General features: G+C 36.4%; 1 protein-coding gene across 16 annotated transcripts in view; it reads left to right on the top strand.

The window, feature by feature from the left end:
- VPS13B (vacuolar protein sorting 13 homolog B) overlaps window positions 1-22,876 on the top strand; it is a 490,063-nt gene that overhangs the window by 68,514 nt on the left and 398,673 nt on the right. For 14 of the 16 annotated variants that reach the window (XR_012672287.1, XM_075141359.1, XM_075141350.1 and 11 more), the window contains 8 exons: window positions 2,435-2,530; window positions 2,874-2,996; window positions 6,200-6,337; window positions 7,704-7,791; window positions 11,603-11,794; window positions 12,395-12,564; window positions 17,004-17,198; window positions 18,810-18,934. Coding sequence is in view for 15 of the 16 variants with exons in the window: in XM_075141359.1 (XP_074997460.1) it covers window positions 2,435-2,530; window positions 2,874-2,996; window positions 6,200-6,337; window positions 7,704-7,791; window positions 11,603-11,794; window positions 12,395-12,564; window positions 17,004-17,198; window positions 18,810-18,934 (1,127 nt within the window). In the remaining variant the exon portion in view is untranslated. Of the gene's footprint in view, window positions 1-2,434; window positions 2,531-2,873; window positions 2,997-6,199; window positions 6,338-7,703; window positions 7,792-11,602; window positions 11,795-12,394; window positions 12,565-17,003; window positions 17,199-18,809; window positions 18,935-22,876 lie in introns of those variants that run through there. The other 2 variants (XM_075141361.1, XM_075141365.1) reach the window with 2 other exon arrangements.

Genomic DNA, 22,876 nt, shown 5'->3' with positions numbered 1-22,876 from the left:
TTTACTTAGATTAATATTTTTTGATGGGAGAAAAAGCTTAAAAGGCTTTCTGTGAATGTTTATTGCAGTGTTCTATCTGTCTAATGTTTATATAAATACACTTCTTTATAAAAAAGCTTTAGCTTCATATAGCTCATGAATTGGAGGAATGTTTTCTTTTCTTTTTTTTAAACCATAATATGTGCAAATATGAATTTAAATTGATAATGTTGAAATTATTTTCCATGGGTTGGAATTGAATTAAAGAAACAAAGGATAAGTTACACATATACTCTGAGCTATACACTACATATGTAAGAAAGATTTGAGTATTTTCTGTAAACAAATCTCAAAATAGTTGCTGGGTTTCTCTCTGTTCCTTTTGTAAGCTTGCAGAAGGGCATATGGAGAGTCTGAATAAGATATTGAGAAGTACTGACAGAAATTAAAAATTAAGGTTCTGAATAAGCAAAATATTTTTTACACATGCCAAACTATATGCAAGCAATTCTATGTGCATAACTATAATAGAAAGTGCCTCTTGGTTTTACAATTAAACATCTATTAAATCAAGGGCAGAACTCCTCAGAACAGGAAATAATATTATTTCTATGAGCAGCAGAATAACTAAAGTTGATTTTTATGACTTTGAGCCTTTCAGATGAACTGCAGTACTTTCATAACCCTCATATAATGTTTATGTGCCTGATTATACACTCAATACCATCAGTAGCTCCCTGTCCCTTTTCTGCCCATTTGGCTTGTCATCTGTGCACAAGAGAGTGTTTTGAGTGGCTTCATGGCTACTTTCTCATAGCTATTTTTGTTTGGTGGCATAGCAGAGCATTTAGCTACTCAGCAACTGTCAGAAAGGGTGAGACAAGTGACTTTGGGAGCTGCAGGCATTCTGTGGGGAGGTTAATCTTTTAAGCCTTCAGTCTCCTGGCAAATTTGATTGCAAAATTTGAGGACATAAAGCATCAACAGTCATTCAGTCATGTTCTTTTGTGTCAATCTGCTTCAGCCTTCACTTAAGGAGAAAAAAAAAAAAGGGCCAAAAATAAATCATGGAAAATCTTTTCTTTCTCCTTTAATTATATCCCTGGGGCACCACTTAAAAAACCCAAACAACCAACCCAAACTCAAATTTCTCATTTATCATGGCTCAGCATCTTCTTTATTTTGCGCTTTGTCATACAGTAGTAATTTTGTGTGTTCTTTCCTCACATGAGAAAACTCATTAAAAATAATATGAACTTCTTTTTTGAACAAGATTTGCTGGATTGGGCTGTGCTAATGTTTCATTGGGAACCTTATGCATTTTATACTAGGAAGTGATTAAAAACTACTTAAAATGTAACATCTTACATTCTATAAATTTTAAATGTGAAGTGATGTATGATACTAATATGGTGACAGTTAGGAAGAAAACAGAATTCATTGTTCTGCTTGCCTGCAAAGAATGTATGGAATTAATTTGTGGTTCATATTTTGGTTAAAAAATAAGGTCATGTTTCTGCATTAGCATTCTGAACAGTTGATATCATTCCAGCTAAAAATCATGCCAAATTAAATGTAGCATTTTCTAATAATGGTGAAAATGATTCTTGTAATGTCTGAGTTCTTTTAATCAATTAATTGCTTTTCCTCTACAATAATTGCACACAGCTGAAGGGTGATCAGTGATTTTTTTTAATCCAATTTTCTTGGACATTTGGATTACAAAATTTTGATTTGAAACAACATCCATGTGTATCCATTCTTGAAAATAATGAGAGCTTGTGGATATTTTTATATAAAAAATAGAATTTGAACTATTTAAGCTGCTCAATATAAGCAAACTTAAGTAATTTTTTTAATGCAAAACATAACACCTTCATTATTTTGTGCCTCTCTTCTCCTTTTTCTTAGCTGCAGGTTATATGCTTTTTAACCTGAGTGTATGTGTTTTACCACTTTAAATTTTTATGTTGAAATCATGCAAGAAATATAAATGCATGTTTCTCTCAATTGCCATGACAAGAAACAAAAATGAGTATGGTTGTAATCAAAATGTTTCCTTAATATTATAATGTTGTTTAAGTATTTGCTGGGAAGAGTAAGTAATGTATTTCTGGATTTTTACAGCAATTTATAAGCCAATTTGATACTATGTTGATAATGCAGCCGTGTATCTGTTTCATCTTTTCACATAGTTTCTCTTCAGATAAACAAACTAAAAATACTATAGTGGATTTAAAACTTTCTGTTATGGCATACTTCAACCAGAAGTTGAATATGAGAAGTTCTAATATGGCTAATGCGTTACAGCTGTTTAACTGCACCTGTTTCCTGCTTGTTAATAAATTTGAGCCCATAATTTAATTTGTCTTCATCAGTTCTGTATATTAATGACATTACTCCTGTTTAATACTAATACTGACTTATATAAGGTGTTTATCCTATTGTTTCATAGCTCACTGAAATGCAGGCTGAAAGTAGTTATTACAGCCCTCAGAAAGTAAAATCCAAAGAAGTTATATGCTGGGAACAAGAAGGAACCACAGTTGAGGTAATTTTCCATTGACAGGGGTTTTTTGATTCATTATAAATACTTTAGTAAATAGTTACTAATAAAATATTTTGAAATTGTTTCATTACTGATTGTTTATATTCTGCTATATTGGATGTATTTATTGTAATAATCACGTAGATAGAAATTCTCTAAATTTCTAGTGCTATAGTGATCAGACTCTAAAGTAATCCCTTCCTTCTAAGTGCACTGTTTGATTAACTTGCTATTTATTAAAGCTGTAAATACATAAACCTAAACATATTTCAGTTCACTTTGTTCCATCTTTTCTATTTCTTATGGAGTAGAATTGTTCAAAATATCACTTTTTTTTCCTCACTAGGTCCTTATGAAAGGTGAACTTTTCTTTGATTGCCAAATAGGTTTTGTTGGTTGCCAGGCTATGTGCCTTAAAGGAATTATGGGAATTAAAGACTTTGAAGAGAACATGAATAGGAGTGATGAAGTAAGTATATTGAAATATCAGTTGACTTGCTGAATAAGCAATTCTGGTATGCTTTAGAATCATCATAGAATCATAAAATAGTTTGGGTTGGAAGGCACCTTTAAAGGTCATCTAGTCCAACCCCCCTGCCATGGGCAGGGACATCTTCAACTAGATCAGGTTGCTCAAAGCCCCGTCCAACCTGACCTTGAATGCTTCCAGGAATCAGGGGCATCTACCACCTCTCTGGGCAACAACTGTTTCACCACCGTCATTGTAAAAACTTCTTCCTTCTATCTAGTCTAAATCTACCCTCTTTTAGTTTAAAACCATTCCCCCTTGTCCTGTCGCAACAGGTCCTGCTAAGAAGTCTGTCCCTATCTTTCTCATAAGCCCCCTTTAGTTACTGATAGGCCGCAATAAGGTGTCCCCGAAGTCTTCTCTTCTCCAGGCTGAACAACCCCAACTCTCTCAGGCTTTCCTCATAGGAGAAGTGTTCCATCCCCCTGATGATTTTCGTGGGCCTCCTCTGGACCCGCTCCAACAGGTCCATGTCTTTCCTGTGCTGAGGGCTCTAGAGCTGGAGGCAGTACTCCAGGTGGGGTCTCACCAGCGCAGAGCAGAGGGGCAGAATCCCCTCCCTTGACCTGCTGGCCACGCTTCTTTTGATGCAGCCCAGGATGCGGTTGGCCTCTTGGGCTGTGAGCACACATTGCCGGCTCACATCCAGCTTTTCATCCACCAGTACCCCAAGTCCTTCTCAGCAGGGCTGCTCTCAATCCCTTCATCCTCCAGCTTGTATTGATACTGGGGGTTGCCCCGACCCAGGTGCAGGACCTTGCACTTGGCCTTGTTGAACCTCATGAGGTTCACACGGGCCCACTTCTCGAGCTTGTCCAAGTCCCTCTGGATGGCATCCCGTTCCTCAGGTGTGTCAACCGCACCACTCAACTTGGTGTCATCTGCAAACTTGCTGAGGGTGCACTCGATCCCATTGCCTATGTCATTGATGAAGACATTAAACAGTACTGGTCCCAGTATGGACTCCTGAGGGACACCACTCGTCACCGACCTCCATCTGGACATTGAAGCATTGATCACTACCCTCTGGATGCGACCATCCAACCAATTCCTTACCCACCGAACAGTCCATCCATCAAATCCATACCTCTCCAGTTTAGAGAGAAGGATGTTGTGGGGGACTGTGTCAAAGGCCTTACAGAACTCCAGATAGATGACATCCATAGCTCTTCCCATGTCCACTGATGTAGTCACTCCATCATAGAAGCCAATTTATTTATTAAAATATTTGATTGCAAGTATTTAGAAAGGCTGCTGTTACCAATTGTGATTTACGTTTTTTGAATGTGTCACTGGACACATTCAAGAAGAGAAGCTGGAAAGCATAAGGCTTTTTTTTGACAACTGCACTATACCCCATCATTATGTATGTCTACATGCTTTGACCTTCTATAACAAATTAAAACACAGTTAAAAACCTTTGAAAGTACTTAAATCAACAGAAGATTGGAAGGGAAGAAATGGGAACACTGTACGATAAATATGATAGAAGTGTGGCTCAAATATTGAATGAGTGTTTTGCCTCATTTTTCAATAAGGTTGATGAGAGCATTATCAAGTGAAGGAGTAAAACGGTATTAATTTCTATATTTTAAATAGAAGCAAAGCTTGAATTGCTTAATAAGACAAAATCAGGTATCCATATAGACTACTCTTAAAATATTTAATGAAGTGGTGCATGAAATTCTAAATTCAATAATGAGGATTTTTGGTTGAACTATAGATAGAATGGTGCCCTAAAGTATTGAAGAACAGCAATTATTATCTATGTTTAAATAAAAACAAATAATGCGGCCAACAACAGACCTGTTAACTTGATGTTAGTGCTCTGTGAAGTCTTAGAAAGTATTTTAAGGAGAAAAATTAAGAATGTGGAAGAAAATATAAAGTGACTGTATATTAATGTCAAGTATCTCCCTATTTGGAAAATGATCATATACTGTACTATGATAGGTATGATGGGACAGGTTCTTATACTTCCCCTGTGAGAGCAGCATGGCTTGGCATCCATCTCAAGCGTTTGTATACAAATGCAGGCAGCACAGAAAACAAACAAGAAGGATTAGGTATCCTTACACAGCTGTAGACTGACATTATTGGGATTATAGAGTTCTGGTGGGGCGTACTACATGACTGGTGTGCTGCAATGGATAGACATAGGCGTTTTCAGACAGACTGGGGAGGCCAGCGTGAGCCAACTGTAAAAGATGCTCTGCTGGCCTTCTTAGGTACAAGGGAGACATGGTTGGGGATGTGAGGGTGGACAGTAGCCTTGACTGCAGCAACTATGAGATTGTGAGGTATAAAATCATTAGTGATTTTTGGATTGGATTGGGGCGCGTGGGTGAGCGAATGAGTTTCTCGTAGGTTAGTTGATAAGGGACATTTGGGTTTTTGCTCTTCTTCATTTTTCTGCCACCCTCTATTTAAGAAAATATCTGCTTTTCTGAGAATGGTGGTGATGTTGATACTGCCTCACCTGTTCTCTTTCTGTACTGCTATAGTTGGGACTGTGCCTTTCATAAAGGTTCCAGCTTTGTTGTATGTGATTGAGAATAGATGGTTGGAAAAACTCCGTCTCAAATAAATAACCTTTTTGGAAGGTGGTGGAAGAGTTGTGTTGATTTCAGAAGGACAGAGTGTTTGGGATATGGAGAAGGCATGTAAAAATCTAGATGAATAAAGACGACTGATATGGTAGCAAGCAGGTCATACATTGAAATAACTGCTTATCATGAAGAGGATAGTTAAAGCATCTGAAAGACATTGGTCACTTGGAGAAATAGAGTATGTAGTGACAAGATAATGTGTAGTTAAGAGGATGGGGCAGAATTCAGACTAACAATGATCTGAGGTTATTTTCGGTTAAAATGAAACTGGTACGTTCTGTATCGTGGGTTATATAATATTCACTAGCTCAGGCCGTTTTTATTAATTTGAAAATGGGGAGGGAGTGGACAGGAACTTCAGCGTTACTTGGATAAAGTTAATTTAATTGTCTTATTTTCATTCATAATGAAATATGCTTTTGAGGGATGCTAACATATCATTAGTATGTTATGACAGAATTGAAACTGCTCTGTTAATTTGACTGTGTTTTTTTTCTCCCTTGCCTTACTATTATTTTCTACTACCTCATGAAGGAGGCCTACTTCTTTAATTGCGGAGAAAATTTAAGTGCAAAAGGGATGACATACCTTACGAATTCACTATTTGATTACAGAAGTCCAGAAAATAATAGTATTCGTGCAGAATTTATATTGGATGCAGCTCATCATAAGGTCAGAGAATTAAATTTTTCTTAGAAAAAAAATTTCTAATGCCTTCTAATGGATTTCTAATGATTATTCAGATCTATGTACTATTAGAGGACTGATTTTCATTACTTTGTCATGTTTAATTGAATCTTACTTTGCAGATGGCCAAAAAAAAAGTAAACCTGTTTGTGTTTTAAAAACAAAAACAAAACAAAAACATGTCCAAAAGAAACCTCAAACTCCCCTCCTGCCCCAAAAGCTGAATTAATGCCATAGTTTCCAAAAACACTAACTACAGAACACCTGCAGAGAGAAACAGAGATATGAGAGAATGCTAGCAAAAGGTCGAGCACATACTTCTTTAAACCCAACCAGTAAGTAGTTCATGGTCTTCAAACTAAGAAGTGCTTCTCTTGGGAACCAGATCTTGGGCAATTTTAATTTTATTGTCTGTGCACTATATTTGTCTACTTGGAGGAAGTCTTGCTAATTCTGCCTTTGGTAGAGCCAAATTTTCAGTCACCGATAGTCTCTGTTGTTGTAAATTATGCAGTAAAACTTTATTCCCTGATTGTCTGCAATTACTAAAGACTGGATGTGATGACCAAGGTGGTCACTTCCAGGTGTGTTCATAGGTGGAGTTCTAGGCTTTGTGTTATTCTACAAGTAAGTCATTTACAATTTCGAATATATCTACTTTCTTTTAAATTTAAATTTTACTATTTTCACCATTTTAGTACTACTGATGAAGAAGTGTAACCCTGAAGAATCCCATTAAAAAATGAAATTAATTAGTGAAATCGCAAATACTTATATATATTCAAACACTTCCCATAGTGTGTTTTGGTTTTAAGCTTTACTTTTTCCTTGGCCTGTCTTCAATGCTTTTACGATTTGCCGATTTTTTGGCAAAAGGGGAAGCAAACTTGCTGTGTAATAATGGATTATATTATGTATAAATCCCAGTGATGGATAAAGTCTTAGTAAGCATCTTACTGTTTAAAGATATTCCTTAAATAAAAAAGCCAGAATCAATGAGCTTCAGTTTTCAGTGTATTTAATTAGGCAGATCTGTTGGATGCAAGAGGTTAAGTAAAGAATATTTACTCCATTAAAGCTACTAATTAACTAGATGTTATTGATGAGTTGGTCAGCACGTCCACTGGAATTATGGATGTGCCTTTGTGTGGCCTCAAATAGAAGTTACATTACCTATCAGAAAGGTGAATTCTTTGGGATAACCTCTGTCCTTTGTTTTGATAAGCCTTTCCATGTGGTGATGCACAAATCCAAACATGAATATATCTCTCTCATACCAACCTATCAGTTGGTAATCTCAAGATTCTTTCCTTATACAACGTTTTCTTTGTTTGCTTTGCTTTGTTGGTAGGAGACATACACAGAGATAGCTGGAATGCAGAGGTTTGGGGCTTTCTATATGGATTACTTGTACACAATGGAAAACACCAGTGGCAAAGGTACCTTTTTTCTTTGTTTACTCTTTTAAATAATAGAAACAAAGACTTTTCACGCTCAGCTGTTCCTTGACCAACTGTCCTCTAACTTACCTTAGGCTTACCATCAGGTTCATCGTTAAAATAGTTTCATCTTCACTGATGTTTTTGAGATTATCTGTTTTGTTTAGCTGTTGATTGTTGGTGTTCCTCCTTTTTTTTTTCCCTGCATAAATAATCATTATGATATCTTTTATAGTCAGTTGCTAAACTGAAAATAATTCTCTTGTAGCAGTGGTGAAGTTCATAAAGTATGATGTCTTTTTGTTTTAAAGTTTTCTTTATTGACTTTGGGGGAAAAAAAAAATCTTTTGAGAAATGCTGGTTGAAGAATGAAGTTGATCATCCCCTTGGTGCAGAAGATGAAAAGGACTGTCATTTTCTCCTATGAAGAAAAATGCAAGGATGAGAGATAGTGTGGAAAATTAATCTTTAAATATACATATCTGATCAATTTTGTGAGCAAATATTAGCCTAAAGCATGCACACATAGATATTAGCTAATTCTAAGTAATTTTTGAGATTCCTATCAATTCTTTTCTAAATCTGAGACAATACAGTGGATTCAGTGCAGTAAGTATATCTACTTTTGAGAGTATCACAAAAGCCAGGACAAAGGAGTTAATATATCAGCAAGTAATATGTATATATTTTTATACAGATATTCTTATCATGAATAGGGATGTGATTTCCCCCCACCCCTGGGAAGATTGTCATCTACAGCTGCTGTTCTGCAGTTTTACTGCATAAATAATTCTTCCCCACCTGTGTATTTATTATCATGAACACTATTTCTGTGGACATCTGTTGGGAACTTCTTGCTATTTTGTGACCGAATGTTTATCTGTCCTTGCTACCTAGTCCAACTCATCTGGGTTTTTTTTGCGCATTTTTGTGTCTATGTAAGAGAAGTCTCAACTCCTAATGGTTTTGTTTTCTGGACTTGTTGGACGTTAAGTATAATGAGTAGGAGTAGTATAATAAAAGGAGTAGGAAAGAAAAACTTGTAGTTTGGTTAGAGGATGGATCATGCAAAGCTTATGAAAAGAAATAAATGATGCTATTACCTTTGATAGTAGAGGGATACACTAGGTAATTCAACAGTTCTTTCCTGGCTCTGAGGCTTTCCTCTCTGTACCGTGAGTGTGATGTGAAGCTGAGAAAATGTACATCAAGTCAAGCTTCTACTGCAGTCTACTTCTGGTTTTAATAAAGAAATAACTGTTTAATTGCATGCAGAACTTTTATGTAGAGAAGTTGAAGACCTAGGGTAAGTGTTATCTCCTTTTTGAATTTTGGTATAGAAATTTGAATATGCAGAGATAATTTGATTATGAGGAAAAATTGATTTTTGTGAAACATTTTGTCTTGTTTCTCTGAATGCACAAAGAATTTAATGACATACCTTTTTCTGACTGTAAATAACCCTTTTCAGAAATTGCTGAACTCAGAAACACTTTTTTTTTTCTCAAGGCCAGCCTACTGGTATTTTCTGACTACACTTTCCCTCCTCAGCTTCTCTTCTATTTTTTTCAGTTTGCTTTCTCAGGGCCTTGGCTTTCATTTCCTGCACCAGTCACCAGGAAAACATGTCACAAAATGTAGCTTGGCTTCCTATCAAGCCTTGCTGTGTGCTTTTATTTCAGTATTACTTCTCTAATTTCAGCTACCTGACTACATAAAAGAATGAATAGAGTAATTAGTTTTTAAATTAATGGTTTAAATGGTTGTTACAGCTCTAAAATCAAGAACTTAAAACCTTAACTTTTCACATAGTTTTGTTCCTCAGAAAAGCAAATGGGAGATTTTCTGCTGGTTATTTTCTAGCTAATTTTTCCGTATTGTGAGTCAAGTATGTAATTATTAAATAGAATGTGAACAAATAGGTATAAATTATTTCATTTGAAATGAAGGTATAAATACCTCAAGATTTTGAAAACAATATAAATCTTGTTACCTTTTTAATATGTGGTGTTTATATGAAAGTATTTATGTAAAAGTTTACATTTTACTATTTCTTGTTTTGACATTAACTAAGTTTTTAGTTACAATCCGTGCACACCACCTTCCCCTAAAAAACCTAACTCAAGTTATAGGAGGCAGTTACTGTGATTATAAGATTTTTATCTGTCAAGGCAATTTTGGTTTGACACCTTCTTTGCCCCTTTAACCTTTCCCGAAGCATACGATTACTGATTAAACTGCAGGTGACTCATGGATAACATTAACCTCAGGAGTTTCATCTGCCACTTGTAGAAGTGCATTAGTTACTTCTAGCATTTTGAATGAAAACAAGGTAGATAGTCATGCACAGTAGTCTTATTTTGAAATTCTGCCTGTCCTTCCCTTCCAACTTTATTTTTCTTTTGTTTGTTTTGTATTTCAATACAAAATAGTAATTTCCCTGAAACAGTGTAGCCTGTCAGTTCCCTGATCACTCATTTGCATGATCTACAGACCTAACGGGGTGTACTTTTGAAGTTATGTTTTGTTTATAATGTGTACCTGTCTATTTTGGTGGCAAGTTTATTACGCAGCACTCTCATTTTAAGAGGTTTTTTTGGTCAGTTAGAATTAGACATATGGTTTACAGAGTACTGTGCTAAGAAGTATGTGCTGTCCAGATTCACCGAATGAATTAAATTGTAATCCTACAATTTTATCTTGGAACTTTTTCATTTTTATAGGTTAAGTGGTCTCAGAATCCATTTAATCTTGATGCTTATTTTGTCAGACTGTTCATTTGTATAATGGTTAGCAAGATGTTTAATGTTTAGTGCTTGTGTCAAAGCAATGATGACACTGTCAAAGTGAATGATTTGTTAGAAAAAAGAGTTAAATTCTGCAAACTAATGTTAAAGGGGTGAGGGTATTTTTTACAAATCATATGTAACAGGAAAACTTAAGCTTCTGAAATTTGCATAATTTAACTGAAGAATTTCCGTGAAGTATGTTTAGAGAAATGTAGTCATACTGTTCGATAGCTGATGAGTAGCCTGTAGACGGTAAATGTGTGATTTCGGTCTACCTCATTACCCTACATCTATTTCAGAAAAACGATAACTATACTTTAATTGGTACAATAGTTGCCATTCTGAGCACAAAGGTTATAGATCTTTTGGATGCAGAGACTAAACCACTCTTTTATCTCTGTGGTGGTCCTTCTAAAAATGGTCTGAGACATAATGATTAAAAAGTTTTCATTCTCGCTGCCCATGCTTTACCTCATCAGTGAATGGAAGGAAGGGTCAGTCTAGTTTATGACGATACAAGTGAGTGTGATTCTCATCGCTCTTCTAGCCCATGTACCAGCAGCTAGCATTTCAAGGGCCCATATCTGTATTTTCTTCACAGCACACCTTTTCCTTGATTGTTTGGGATGGATATCTTTGTGATAAACTGTAGAAAGTTTAGAACAGCACAGCTGCCATTGGCACCTGGAGTTAAGTTGCCACAGAAGTTTGGGGATAGTTTGGACACCTTCAGAGAGTCCCAGGCTCGAGAGATACAAAGTTAATGGAAAGGTTCCTAAGTTGTGCTGTGCTCGGAGGCAAGGCAGAATCTTACCCTGTTTGCTCTGCATTAAACAGGAATAATGTTTGTTTAAACATGTTGAACCAGTCGTGGTATATTTATGTGTTTGATTTGCATTGTTATATTTCCTGTATGCTTATAAGTCTGTGATCACAGGATCTGAAACAAAAGTAGCTGATAAAAAATTTTATTATGTCCAGTTTTTGGTGTAATTTGTTGTTATTTATAAAACTTCTTGTAGTTTCTGGGAATCAGCAAGACCTTTCTTCAGTAAAGAGTGAAGATTTTGGAAATGTTCAGGAAATGTCTACAAAAAGCCTCATTGTCGGCCCACTCAATCTTCGATTGGACAGCAGTGCGGTACACCGAATAATGAAAATGATAGTTTGTGCTCTGGAACATGAATATGAGCCATACAGCAGAACTAAGCCAGGTTTGCTCCTATTGCATATATGCAAATATACAGAATTAAATCAGACCAAATTCAGTGTTCTCGAAGGTGCAACTTCCAAATAGTTAAACTCCAAACCTGTCAGGGGATTTTATGAGTCCAAACAGAAAAATTTAAAACAAAGATAAAATGAATTGCAATATCCTCTTCAGTGTTGGATATACCTCTGAGATAATTTCAGACACTTTGGAGGCCATTTGTTTCAATCACAAGCCTCTTGTTGAGTGAGGAGGGCTTATTTTATTGACAACTCTAGCTTAATTTTTGAGTCTTAGAGAAGAAAGTATCCCTCTTGGTATGTATTTATTAGTTTGAAATAATAGTTATACAGGATAAAAATACATGGAAACTGTCAAGAAGAGTCTCTGAGAAAGAGCTATACAGATTTCAAAGTAAGGACAATCCAGTTACGATTGAATTTAGCCTTGGGTAGAACCAGTGTGGAATAAAATTATTAACTATGAAAGGGGTGGTGGAAATGCTTTCCATTTTTTGCTAGTCCCTAACCATTTCTGAAACAGCGACTGCAGGAGTTATTTTATACATTTTAGTCAAAACATACATAATCTTGATTTATTGTAGATATTATGGATGGAAATAGAACTATGCCAAGCTCAGAAGAAGTAGCATTATTGGAGGAGTACATTCCCACTCGACTTACGATGTTCACTGTTCTTAAGTGTACAATTATAATCCCTGTGGCAGAATTCAATTTACTAGACCACCTGATGCCCATAATCATGGGCGAGAAGGTATGTCTGCACAGATATTTATTCAGTTTTTTATATCAGCATGTGCTGTTTCATATAAATTTTCTCACTGGGCTGTTATTCCATGTGCCGGATGTATTACTGAGTTGCAAATGAGTTTGATGTCCATGAGCCTTCCCTCAGATACCTAAGATGAGTGGTGTGTGTGGTGACTAGCTAGACTTGTAAACTGAAGGTGTCATGTACTGGTAGAAAAAAGAATTTGGAAGAAAAAAGATTTGAAATCATCAAGCAGATTAGAAAGCAGTAGCTCTGACTTGAAGTTTTTTATAGAAACCTTTCGATCAGAAGAGTACCTGTTGTCATTTTGCCATGCAGGTCTTCCCAAACTTGGTCAAGTCTGAAATCTTTGAATACATAGGCTCAGTAGAGACTTCATAGATGTTAACAGCCAGGTCTGCGTGTGCTAGTTCCAGCCAGGATGCCAGCGGGACTTTGGCTGTTACTGAGCATTTAACTGCTGAGTGACTAGCTCGGAGAGCCAGAAATGAAATTTCCTAACAGCCTTAAATTGTTTTATCTTCTGGATATATGTAGTTTAACTCCAGCTAAAGAAACCTGTTTTTATTCCTACAGGACTCCGTCCTCAGTGCACAAAGCTGAGGTACTGTAGGAATGAATCAGTGTTTTATAGTGAAGACTTGCAATAGGTTTACCTCTTGCGGCAGAGGCTGGAAGGTATTTTATGGATAAGGGAAGGGATGGGAAGAAGAGGCAAAAAAAAAAATCAGTTCTTAATTGAGTTCAATTTCTAGGAATTTTCATCTGATATTAAACACTTCCAATGTGTTTTTCACAAGTGGACACTAAATATATGTTGCTTGTACTTGAGGACAAGCTTTTTTAGTGGGATGTATTTTGTAGAAGTTCTCAGTATCTGTGGTTCCAATTAAAGCAATGGGAGTTAGGCTTTTATTTGTGAAGTACTTTGCTATGCTAAACATCCAAAAATTGGGATTCAAACTGACTTCCAGAATTAGTGAATTATTTTTGTATCAGCCTTTCTTTTCAATGATAATTTCTTGTTGTCGTGGTTTAACCCCGGCCAGCAACTAAACACCACACAGCCGCTTGCTCACTCCATCCTCCCCCCCACCTCCGGTGGAATGGAGGAGAGAATCGGGAGGGTAAAAGTGAGAAAATTCATGGGTTGAGATAAAGACAGTTTAATAATTGAAATAAAGTAAAATAGTGGTAGTAATAACAATAATAATAATAATAATAGAATATACAAAGCAAGTGATGCACAATACAATTGCTCGCCACCCACCGACCAATGCTGACCCAGTCCCCGAGCAGCGATCGCTGCTCCCCAGCCCCCTCCCCCAGTTTATATATTGAGCATGGTGTCATATGGTATGGAATACCCTGCTGGCCAGTTTGGGTTAGCTGTCCTGGCTATGCTCTCTCCCAGCTTTTTGTGCACCTGGCAGAATGTGGGAAGCTGAAAAGTCCTTGACTAGTGTAAGCACTGCTTAAAACATCAGTGTTATCAATATTATTCTCATACTAAATCCAAAACACAGCACTATACCAACTACGAGGAAGAAAATTAACTCTATCCCAGCCGAAACCAGGACACTTGTCTAAAATGGAGATGAAGTTGTATATTCTGAAGGTGTTGTGAAAGTAACTGTATTAGTATTTGTGAAGTATTTATATGTAAGAAAGGTGAAAACCATTTGAAAAAGTTTATTACCTCCCCCTGCCTCCCCAAGATGAATTTGAGTAGTATTACATGATGGAAGGCACAATGACATTAAATTATGTTGATAACGTAATAGATACCTGCTGACTAGGGGAGCAGTGTTTAACTTGTGCTGTATTTTCTTATAGAATGTGGTTATTTACCGCATGTTTATGTGGTTTAAGATTGTACGTGTGTGCACAAGAGGACAGACTACTGAAAGTCTTAACCTATGGCATTTCTTATAGTGTGCTTGTATAATCATTTTCGTTGGTGAAGTGAAATACACACAATAACATACACGTTAATACTTCACTTGGATCACTAGTCTCTAGACTGCAACATGTATAAAATTTCAAATATGTGCCATTTATTTGGTGAGTGTGCTTAGAAAGTGTGTATCTTTTTCTTAAATTTAGACTGCTTATCTTTTCTGGACTGCTTATCTTATCTAAGCTGGCTGGAGTGAGTGAACTGGTGACAATTCTGTTACCTCTTGATGTATTAGGGTACATTCAGAAGCTTCTAATATTAGAAAATGGGACATTACCAGGTGCCTAATGGGAAACATTATTTCCTTTCAGCCCAGAATAGCCCAATGGATTGTGGTGCTTTTCACCTTATGGGCATGCGCAGATGGTATTTTTATAATGGGAGAACAGCCCCATATTTATTTTAGGTGTGAGGCAAACAAGTTGAATTCAAGTGAACTTTTTGATGTTTTGTTTGTTTGTTTTTTTTTTTTACTTGGAGTTTCAATTTATGTTTCCTGAGTGAAGCCAAGCCTATTTAAAATAATTTGACTTTTAGATTGAAAGTCATATGTGCATCAGCTTATTGTCCTATTTTGATACAAGTTTAATAAAATTTTTAGATTCATAGAGTAATTTGGATTGGAAGAGATCTCTGGAGATGATATCCAGGAGTCCCAACATCCCACTCAAAGCAAGCCCAAGTAGAGCAGATTGCTCCAGAGATTGTCCAGTCAAATGCTGAATTAGTTCCAAGGATAGAGATTCCATAAAAAGCTTTCCCATAGACCTGCTTGGAATTGCCTGTGTTTCAGCTTGTGTCCGTTGCCACTTGTCCCCTCATGGTACACCTTTGACAAGAGTCTGGCTCCCTCTTCTCTGTACCCTCCCAGTAGGTAGCTGTAGGCAGCAGTAGGATCTCCCTTTGGCCTTCTCCAGGTTGAAAAACTCCAGTTGTCTCAGTCTTTACTGAGAGAGAGCTCATGTGCTCCAACCCTCTAACCACTTCAGTAGCCCTCCAACAAACTTACTCTGGTATGTCCATGTCTTTCTTGTACTGGATACGGTACTTCATTTTAATGGATACTATGAAAAATATAGTTGGATGTGTAAAATTGCCTTTTTTTTTTTTTTTTTTGGAATGGCATTTTTTTTGCTGAGATGTCTGGCATGACTTTGAATACATAATAATGTATGACAGTGTAAAGGTTAGATCAGCATGAGTTTAGTATCGTGATAGCGCTTTGGAGTGATAAAAATGTAAGCAAATATTTTGTAGAACAAAATATTTTTGTTCTATAAAATTGTTGTATACAAATTTGCATATTCTTGTAGTGGGTTGACCTTGGCCAGCTGCCAGATGCTCACCCAACCACTCTCTCACTCCCCCTCCTCAACAGGACATGAGGGAGAGAATAGGATGGGTCGAGATAAAGAAGGGGAGATCACTTACCATTATGAGCAAAACAGACTCGACTTGGGGAAAATTAATTTAAATTATTGCCAATTAAGATATATTTGGATAGTGAGAAACAGAGACAAGAATCAAAATAACACCTTTCCCCCATCTCCCCCTTTTTTCCTGGGGCGGGGCGGGGGGGGGGTTCAACTTCACTCTTTCATTCCCTGACTCTTCTGCCTCCCACCCAGCAACACAGCGGGATGGGGAATGGGGGGTTGCAGTCAGTCCATAACATTTCATCTCTGCCATTCCCTCTTCCTCACACTTTTCCCCTGCTCCAGTGCGAGTCCTTTCCACAGTCCTTGAGGAAAAATCTGCTCCAATGTGGGCTCTCCACCAGGCTGCTCAGGGCATATCCACCCGCTCCAGTGTGGGGTCCTCCACGGGCTGCAGTGTGGATATCTGCTCTGGTCTGGTCTTTTCCACAGGCTGCAGGGAAATACCTGCTCCACCGTGGTCTCCTCCATGGGCTGCAGGGGAACGTCTGCTCCGGTGCCTGGAGCACCACCTCATCCCCCTCTTTCTTCTCTGACCTTGCTGTTCATATTGCTATTTCTCACTTTTTTCCCCTCAGTCCTCTCAGCCTGTGTGGCGTTTTTGCCCTTTCTTAAATATGTTTCCACAGAGGCGCCACCAGCTTGGCCGATGAGCTCAGCTTTGTCCTGCAATGGGGCCGTTGCAACACTGGCTGGAACCGGCTGGAACCAGCTGTATCCGACATGGGGCAGCCCCTGGTCTCCCCTCACAGAGGCCACCCCTGCAGCCCCCCGCTGCCAGCACCTGGGCACCTACACCCAAGACAATTATGGATAAAAAGTTTATACATAAATTTTAAACTTTGAAGAACTTATTTTGAAAAGATTTGAGGATTCGTATTACAATGACCAGAAGGCCATGGTATCTGTAAACAGTGTATTACATGTAGATTTGCTTGTGTGTGTGGGGAGGTAAGAATATGTAAATATGGTAGATAATACATCTGTAGTGTAATAATTGCATGGGTTTTTTCCCCCTCCCCTAGAACTTAAGTGGACTGTTAAATGCTGCAAGCTTCCAGCCCCTGCGGCCTTTGCCTTCCATCCGAATTTTGGTGGATAAGGTTAACCTGGAGCACTCGGTGCCGATGTATGCCGAGCAACTGGTGCACATGGTCAGCAGCCTCAGCCAGCCGTCCGACAACCTGCTTCATTACTGTTACTCACACTGCTATCTGAAGGTAAAAGAAGGCTTGAGATCTGTTTCTTATTGCAATATGCTGAGAAAAAGTCAATATAAGTATAGATAATCATAAGCGTTAGCAGGTTTCTTGGGAGAAAGCTTTCAGCTTATCTAAAAGGATGTAGAGTAAACACCTTTCACAGAATGTTGTCGTTTGGGATTGCTGCTTCTGACCTGAGCCAAATGTTTTATAATATGAACAGAGAACTTCACATGAGGAAACTACACAGACTGAAGCCCCAAGGTCTTTCTGGCAAGACTGAGTTAAAATAATTTGGAGTGAAACCTTTCCCCTCTTCTAGGATAATGCTCACAGAATATGTAGATCGCAGTGAATTACACTTAGAAACCTGATGGGATGTTATGAGGAAAAAAACATCACTTCTAGTAGTATTGATAGAGCAAAACCATGATAGTGAAGGTATGCAATCAAAAACTGTTGCCAAACAATTTCTTTTTTTTTCATTATAAGAGGAAAAACCTCTGAATGTTCTCAGTTAGGGATCCATTATGTGAGAGGATTTCTTACTGTGAGGTTGGGGGAAGTTTAAGAAGCTACTGAAAAAACTGCTTTGAGATTATTCAATTGCCATCTGCTGAAATTTTAGTAGAGTGAAAAAGTGAAATCTCAAGAGGGGTTTTAAAACAGGCCTTCCAACCTTAGAAAGGTTGTGATGTGCTCAGGCAGTTTGAAACCTTTTGGGTGCTACTAAAATGTAAATAGCTACTACTAGTAGTGTTAATTTTGCTAAATTTTTCAGTTATCCCTTCACTTCCGTGCTGATATCTTAATAGAGATTAAAACAATGAAATTCTTACTTTCTGCTTAAAAGAAAGTCTGTCCCAGAATTGCATGGAAAGCTTTCTGTTTTCTGGATGACATGTTTACCTTCTGTCACATTTAAAGTGATTGGAATGGCAATATTGCAAGTCATCTGTATGTTTTTCAGTTTGAGGGGATTTTTTTCTATTCAAAAAGTTTTTAGCAGCTGTTTGATCAGTGTTTGGAAAATGTGGACTGCAATTTTGAGTTTTATAGGGTTTATTTGCTAGCTTTAATATAGGCCGAAGTGTTCTGTTCTTACGTGAATGGTGGTACAGCATGTTAAAAAGTCAACTCTACAACCATTTGTTTTCCTTATTGAACAGGGAAAAATCATAGTTGTGATGAACCTTTCTTTAGATGCTCTTATTAAGAAAAAAAGCTTTGAATTTCCTTAAATACCACTTTTTTTAGGCCAATATTATTATAATTACAAAAAGGGATTTTATTTATTTTATATGAAAGGCAATGTGCAATCTGCAAATTTAAAGGATATAGAATAATGTATTTTAGTTGATAAATTATAATTCAGTATCTTTTTAAAATTCAGCAGAGGGTAGTTAACACTTATTTTTTGAGCGAAGATAATATTTTTATGTGTATTCCTATTGGGACATTATTTTAGGTAGATTTTTCTAGTTATATTTGTGTTTGGGGGAAAAGGAATTATCTAAAAATAATACACAATTTATTTCATATTTGTTGTGTATATTATGTTATAAAAGTAACTTGAAAGTGATCTAATCATGTGACAGTATACCCTTTGACCAAGTTGATTCGTTTCAGCTATTTGGTTTTCAAGCAGCACTGACTTCTTTGGACAGTAAAGGATTGTACTGCTTCCCTGTTCCAGTTATCCCTTCATTCAGTACCGCTGTTTATGGCAAGCTGATCAAGTTTCCAAAATACTGGTGAGTATTAAGCATGTACAGTGTATTTAAGTGGTGTATACAACTACTTTCGCGTTTCTAACGAATGATTTAAAAATGCCAAGCTCCATATATATCCCTAAACTTCTCTGTCTCTTCTGTCATATTCTACTATTAAGTCTGTTATCATTAATAAATGTTTTTGTAAGGATAGCTGTTAATAAACATTTTAGACCCTTGTTTGGTTGAGAGAACAGGCTATGCAAGCCCTGTAGTAAATGGCTTTCTTCTAGACCTTGTAGAATTCTGTGAACCAGTTTCCATTCTTCCTTGAGTGGATACAAAAGCTGAAATTATTTACTGATGGCAAGCTTGATGTGTTTAACTGAACAGGTCAGCTCTTTCTGTTTTAAACTGAACCAAATAAAAAGCAACAAATGGGGGGGAAACCAAACACCCCAGCCCCAGAAAAAGATAGTCTCTACTAGACTTTTATTTCTGTTACTCATTACAATTGGAAGTGTTTTAACATTGTGATCAGGTATTAAGCTGTTTCTAGTAGTTCAGATTTTAAATGAAAATACTCTTGTTCTGAAAACAATTCTGGGCTTTATTATAAAATGAGCTATATAAAAAATTTTTTTTTTAACTTAATGCCATGGAAATTCAGTATTTAAATTTAGCTCTACAGGTTAAATCTTGTGATCATAAATGTCAGTGTGTAATAGTTTTTATTAATAAATTGTATTTATAAAAACTATTTTCAAGAATATGCATTTTGGCAATACTTTGGACAGGACATTGGTTTTCTTTATCTCTTATTTTGAGCAGTAACTCTCTGTAATACTACTTTATGACTAAATCCATAAAACGAATCTTACATAAAATGACAAGATAACAGGAAAACAGGTTAATGTATTAAATACTTGGGCTTCAAACATGCTGTGTTGTATAGCTAATTTGTAACAGTCATTTGTTTGTGAAAGTTTAATGAATTATAAAAAAAAAAGACTACATCTATGATTGTTCATAGCACTACATAGAGAATATACTAATTTTTGTCTCATAAGCTGTGATACCATGTTAAATATAAGAGGTTTTTAGCATGATCAGCACACCACCAGGTGGTAGCAGCCTAATTGACTTTCTCATATTTTCCATCAATAATTTACAAAAGTACTAACCACTTCAAATGAATTGCTGTTCTGTTGCGGCGTTTTGCTAAAAAATAATAAATGTTACCAGGATAACCTGTGATCGGCACTAATCGGAGTTCTTCAGTAGGTAGTACTACTATCTGGTAGGATTGACAGCCCTTCCTGACATGACCTGACATTTAACACTAAGTTCTGGTTAGTGATCTTTGTAAGTAAACTGTGAAAATAAAGTAGCATTTAATGGTAAACTTAAATTTATTTAGTATGTTATAAAACCCATGGTTAGTTGTGCAAAACAAAATAAATATTTTAGAGATGAAAAATGATTGAAAAAAGCTGTCATCTGACAAGTTCATGGTATTCAAGTGCTAATGCTTTCTCATGAGTGCACTCTTTTGTGTGTGCTTGTGCTCACTGTGCTCGATCTCTTGCTTGCTCAGGCTTGGTTTCTCGTGCTTTTCCACATGCGCTGTTGCACGCTTGCTGTCACTCTCTATCTCGTGTGCACGGTCTCACACTCGCATTCTCTCTCTTTCTTGTGCAGTCTTTGCTTCTCTCGCATGCTTTCTATCTTACTTTCTTTCTCTTTTAAAAATACATTGTATTACAGTGTGTGCCCAGCTGGAAAATAGAATATGGTAGACTAATAACATAGAAAAATAAAAACGAGCAGTAGTTTTGGGGAGTGGAGGCAGGGGAATGGTCCTGCCTTAAAATAGCAAATCATCTATCAGCATTTATTAGTAGATCTTGTAAGACCAACACTGATTGCGGTCTAGTGTATTTTAAAATAATTTTAATAGCTTTCTCATTTTGTGATATGATATCTTTCTAAAACTTATTTGTTTATTAACAGTGTGAAATAATTATATAAAATTAACTTATTCCAACAATTTATCTAAACTAAGCAACACCAATTTGCGGGTAATAAAGTAGAAAAACAAATGAGTACAGCAGCAGCCTGGTTAAATGAAGTGTAGTTTGAAGTGAATAAAACTCCAGATGAAACGCATCAAATAGCACTTGAACTAAATCGAAATCAGCATGAGGACTGAGAGCTTCATTGAAGTCATGCAGTGAGTGAGAATTAGTCTTGTAGGATAACCTGGTAATGTCATTAAACTTAAATTCAGTCCTCCCCCTCAAATTATACCACCTGCTTTATTTGGATTTTTAGATTTCACATTCCAGAGTTTCTTAAAGTACACACGTCTGATGCTACATGTGTTCTTCTATTTCTTCGTAGAAAATATATACCACAGACCGTACCTTTTAAAAACAAAGACATTTTATGAACTGTTATGGAATCCCTCAGGTAGTATGTTTTGAGTTAGCAGTGAAAATCTCAACTTTATTTCTGACATAAATCAATAGAATAGCTTACTTTTCTAGTTTCAATATAATAATCTCAAAACGTATACACTGTATTAAATGCTGTAGTAATATTTATCTTCTAGAACTAGTTGATAAACATTGGTAGCATGTTTTAACAGATAAAATCTCAGCAACATCAGCCCAAAATTCCAGTAAATAACCATAAAAGTTACAAAAGTGCTGTTTTAACTACTAGATTGATGTCTGTTTTAATTTCAATTAATACACTTTCTTTTTATAAAAGAAATATGCTCAAGCTCACTAGTTAACTAAGTCTTTGACATCTTTTAAATTGTATAGCTAATCTATTTTTATATTAAAGTAAAAACATCTGGTCTTTTGTTTTTGTCAAGCATAATAAGATGCAAAATACAATGTTAATGTCAATGTTTTACAACTACTTTATGTAGTATTGCATGCCAGATTGTAAAGCAGCTTTCAAAGCTTTCAGGAGGATGTCTAAAACCAACTGAGAATTAGCAGAATATGGTCAAAAGCCTACAATGAAGGACAAGAATGTTTATTGCCAAACAGAAATCTTGAGAGGAATTAGCTGATTTCTTTTTCTTTTTTTCTTTTGGCTACAATGTCTGTGGTAACAGATGAGGTAATTAAGTGTAAGGCACTTTAGTGTTATAACCTTCTATCACTTATACAATATCACTTCATTGTACTTCTGAAGAATATTAAAATAACGTTAAAGAATATAGATTCTGAATAGCCTTCCTTTATTTTTCTGATATCTGGATTGATAATGAAGTGTGTCATCTGTATGTTTTGAGCTAGATATTGGTCCAGTTATGTGTGTTATATTATTGCTTTTCTTCTTTTCCTGACCTGTCTTCTCTAAATTCCTTTCCTGTGACAAGTGTTCCAGACCTGTTCCTTTATCAGGTCTGCGGGAAGGTTCTCACTTACTGTCTCCACCTGTGACAGCCTTTGGGACTCTAAACACTGGTGGAATGTTATAAATGGGGATGACGTGATCCATGCCTGCATCCTTTCTACTCAGCTTCTTGGTCCAGTAGTCGTATTTTCAAGGGGTCTGTTTCCTTGATAGTGAGTCTCTTCTTTCTCATTTTGAGACCAGAGCAATAGCTGCTGGTTTGCTGTCTGCAAGGAAGCACCAGTACAGACTCGACTAATAGATGGTCATGTTAAATTTGAGTGTTTGAATGAACTTTTTGTGAACAAGTTGAGGATTTGCTGGGTAACTTAGTATCTAGGATTTCATGGCGTACTTTAATTATTAGAGAGTACAGAGCAGTTAATTGATTGTTTTTGAATTGTTATTCTATTAGAACAGAAATCTGGAAAGAAACTTGCAAGTAGATGTAGATAATTACTGGTAAACAAACAAAAAAAGTCTTTGAGAGACTAAATGGATAAAATTTTTGCAAAGATTCTCTCTTTTGAACTGTTTTCTGCAGATACTGTCTTAGGAAATAAATTT

Source organism: Calonectris borealis, chromosome 2 (assembly GCF_964195595.1).
Source record: "Calonectris borealis chromosome 2, bCalBor7.hap1.2, whole genome shotgun sequence".
NCBI lineage: Eukaryota > Metazoa > Chordata > Aves > Procellariiformes > Procellariidae > Calonectris > Calonectris borealis.
Note: the sequence above shows the minus strand (reverse complement) of the source record. Positions and strands in the feature narration are given on the sequence as shown.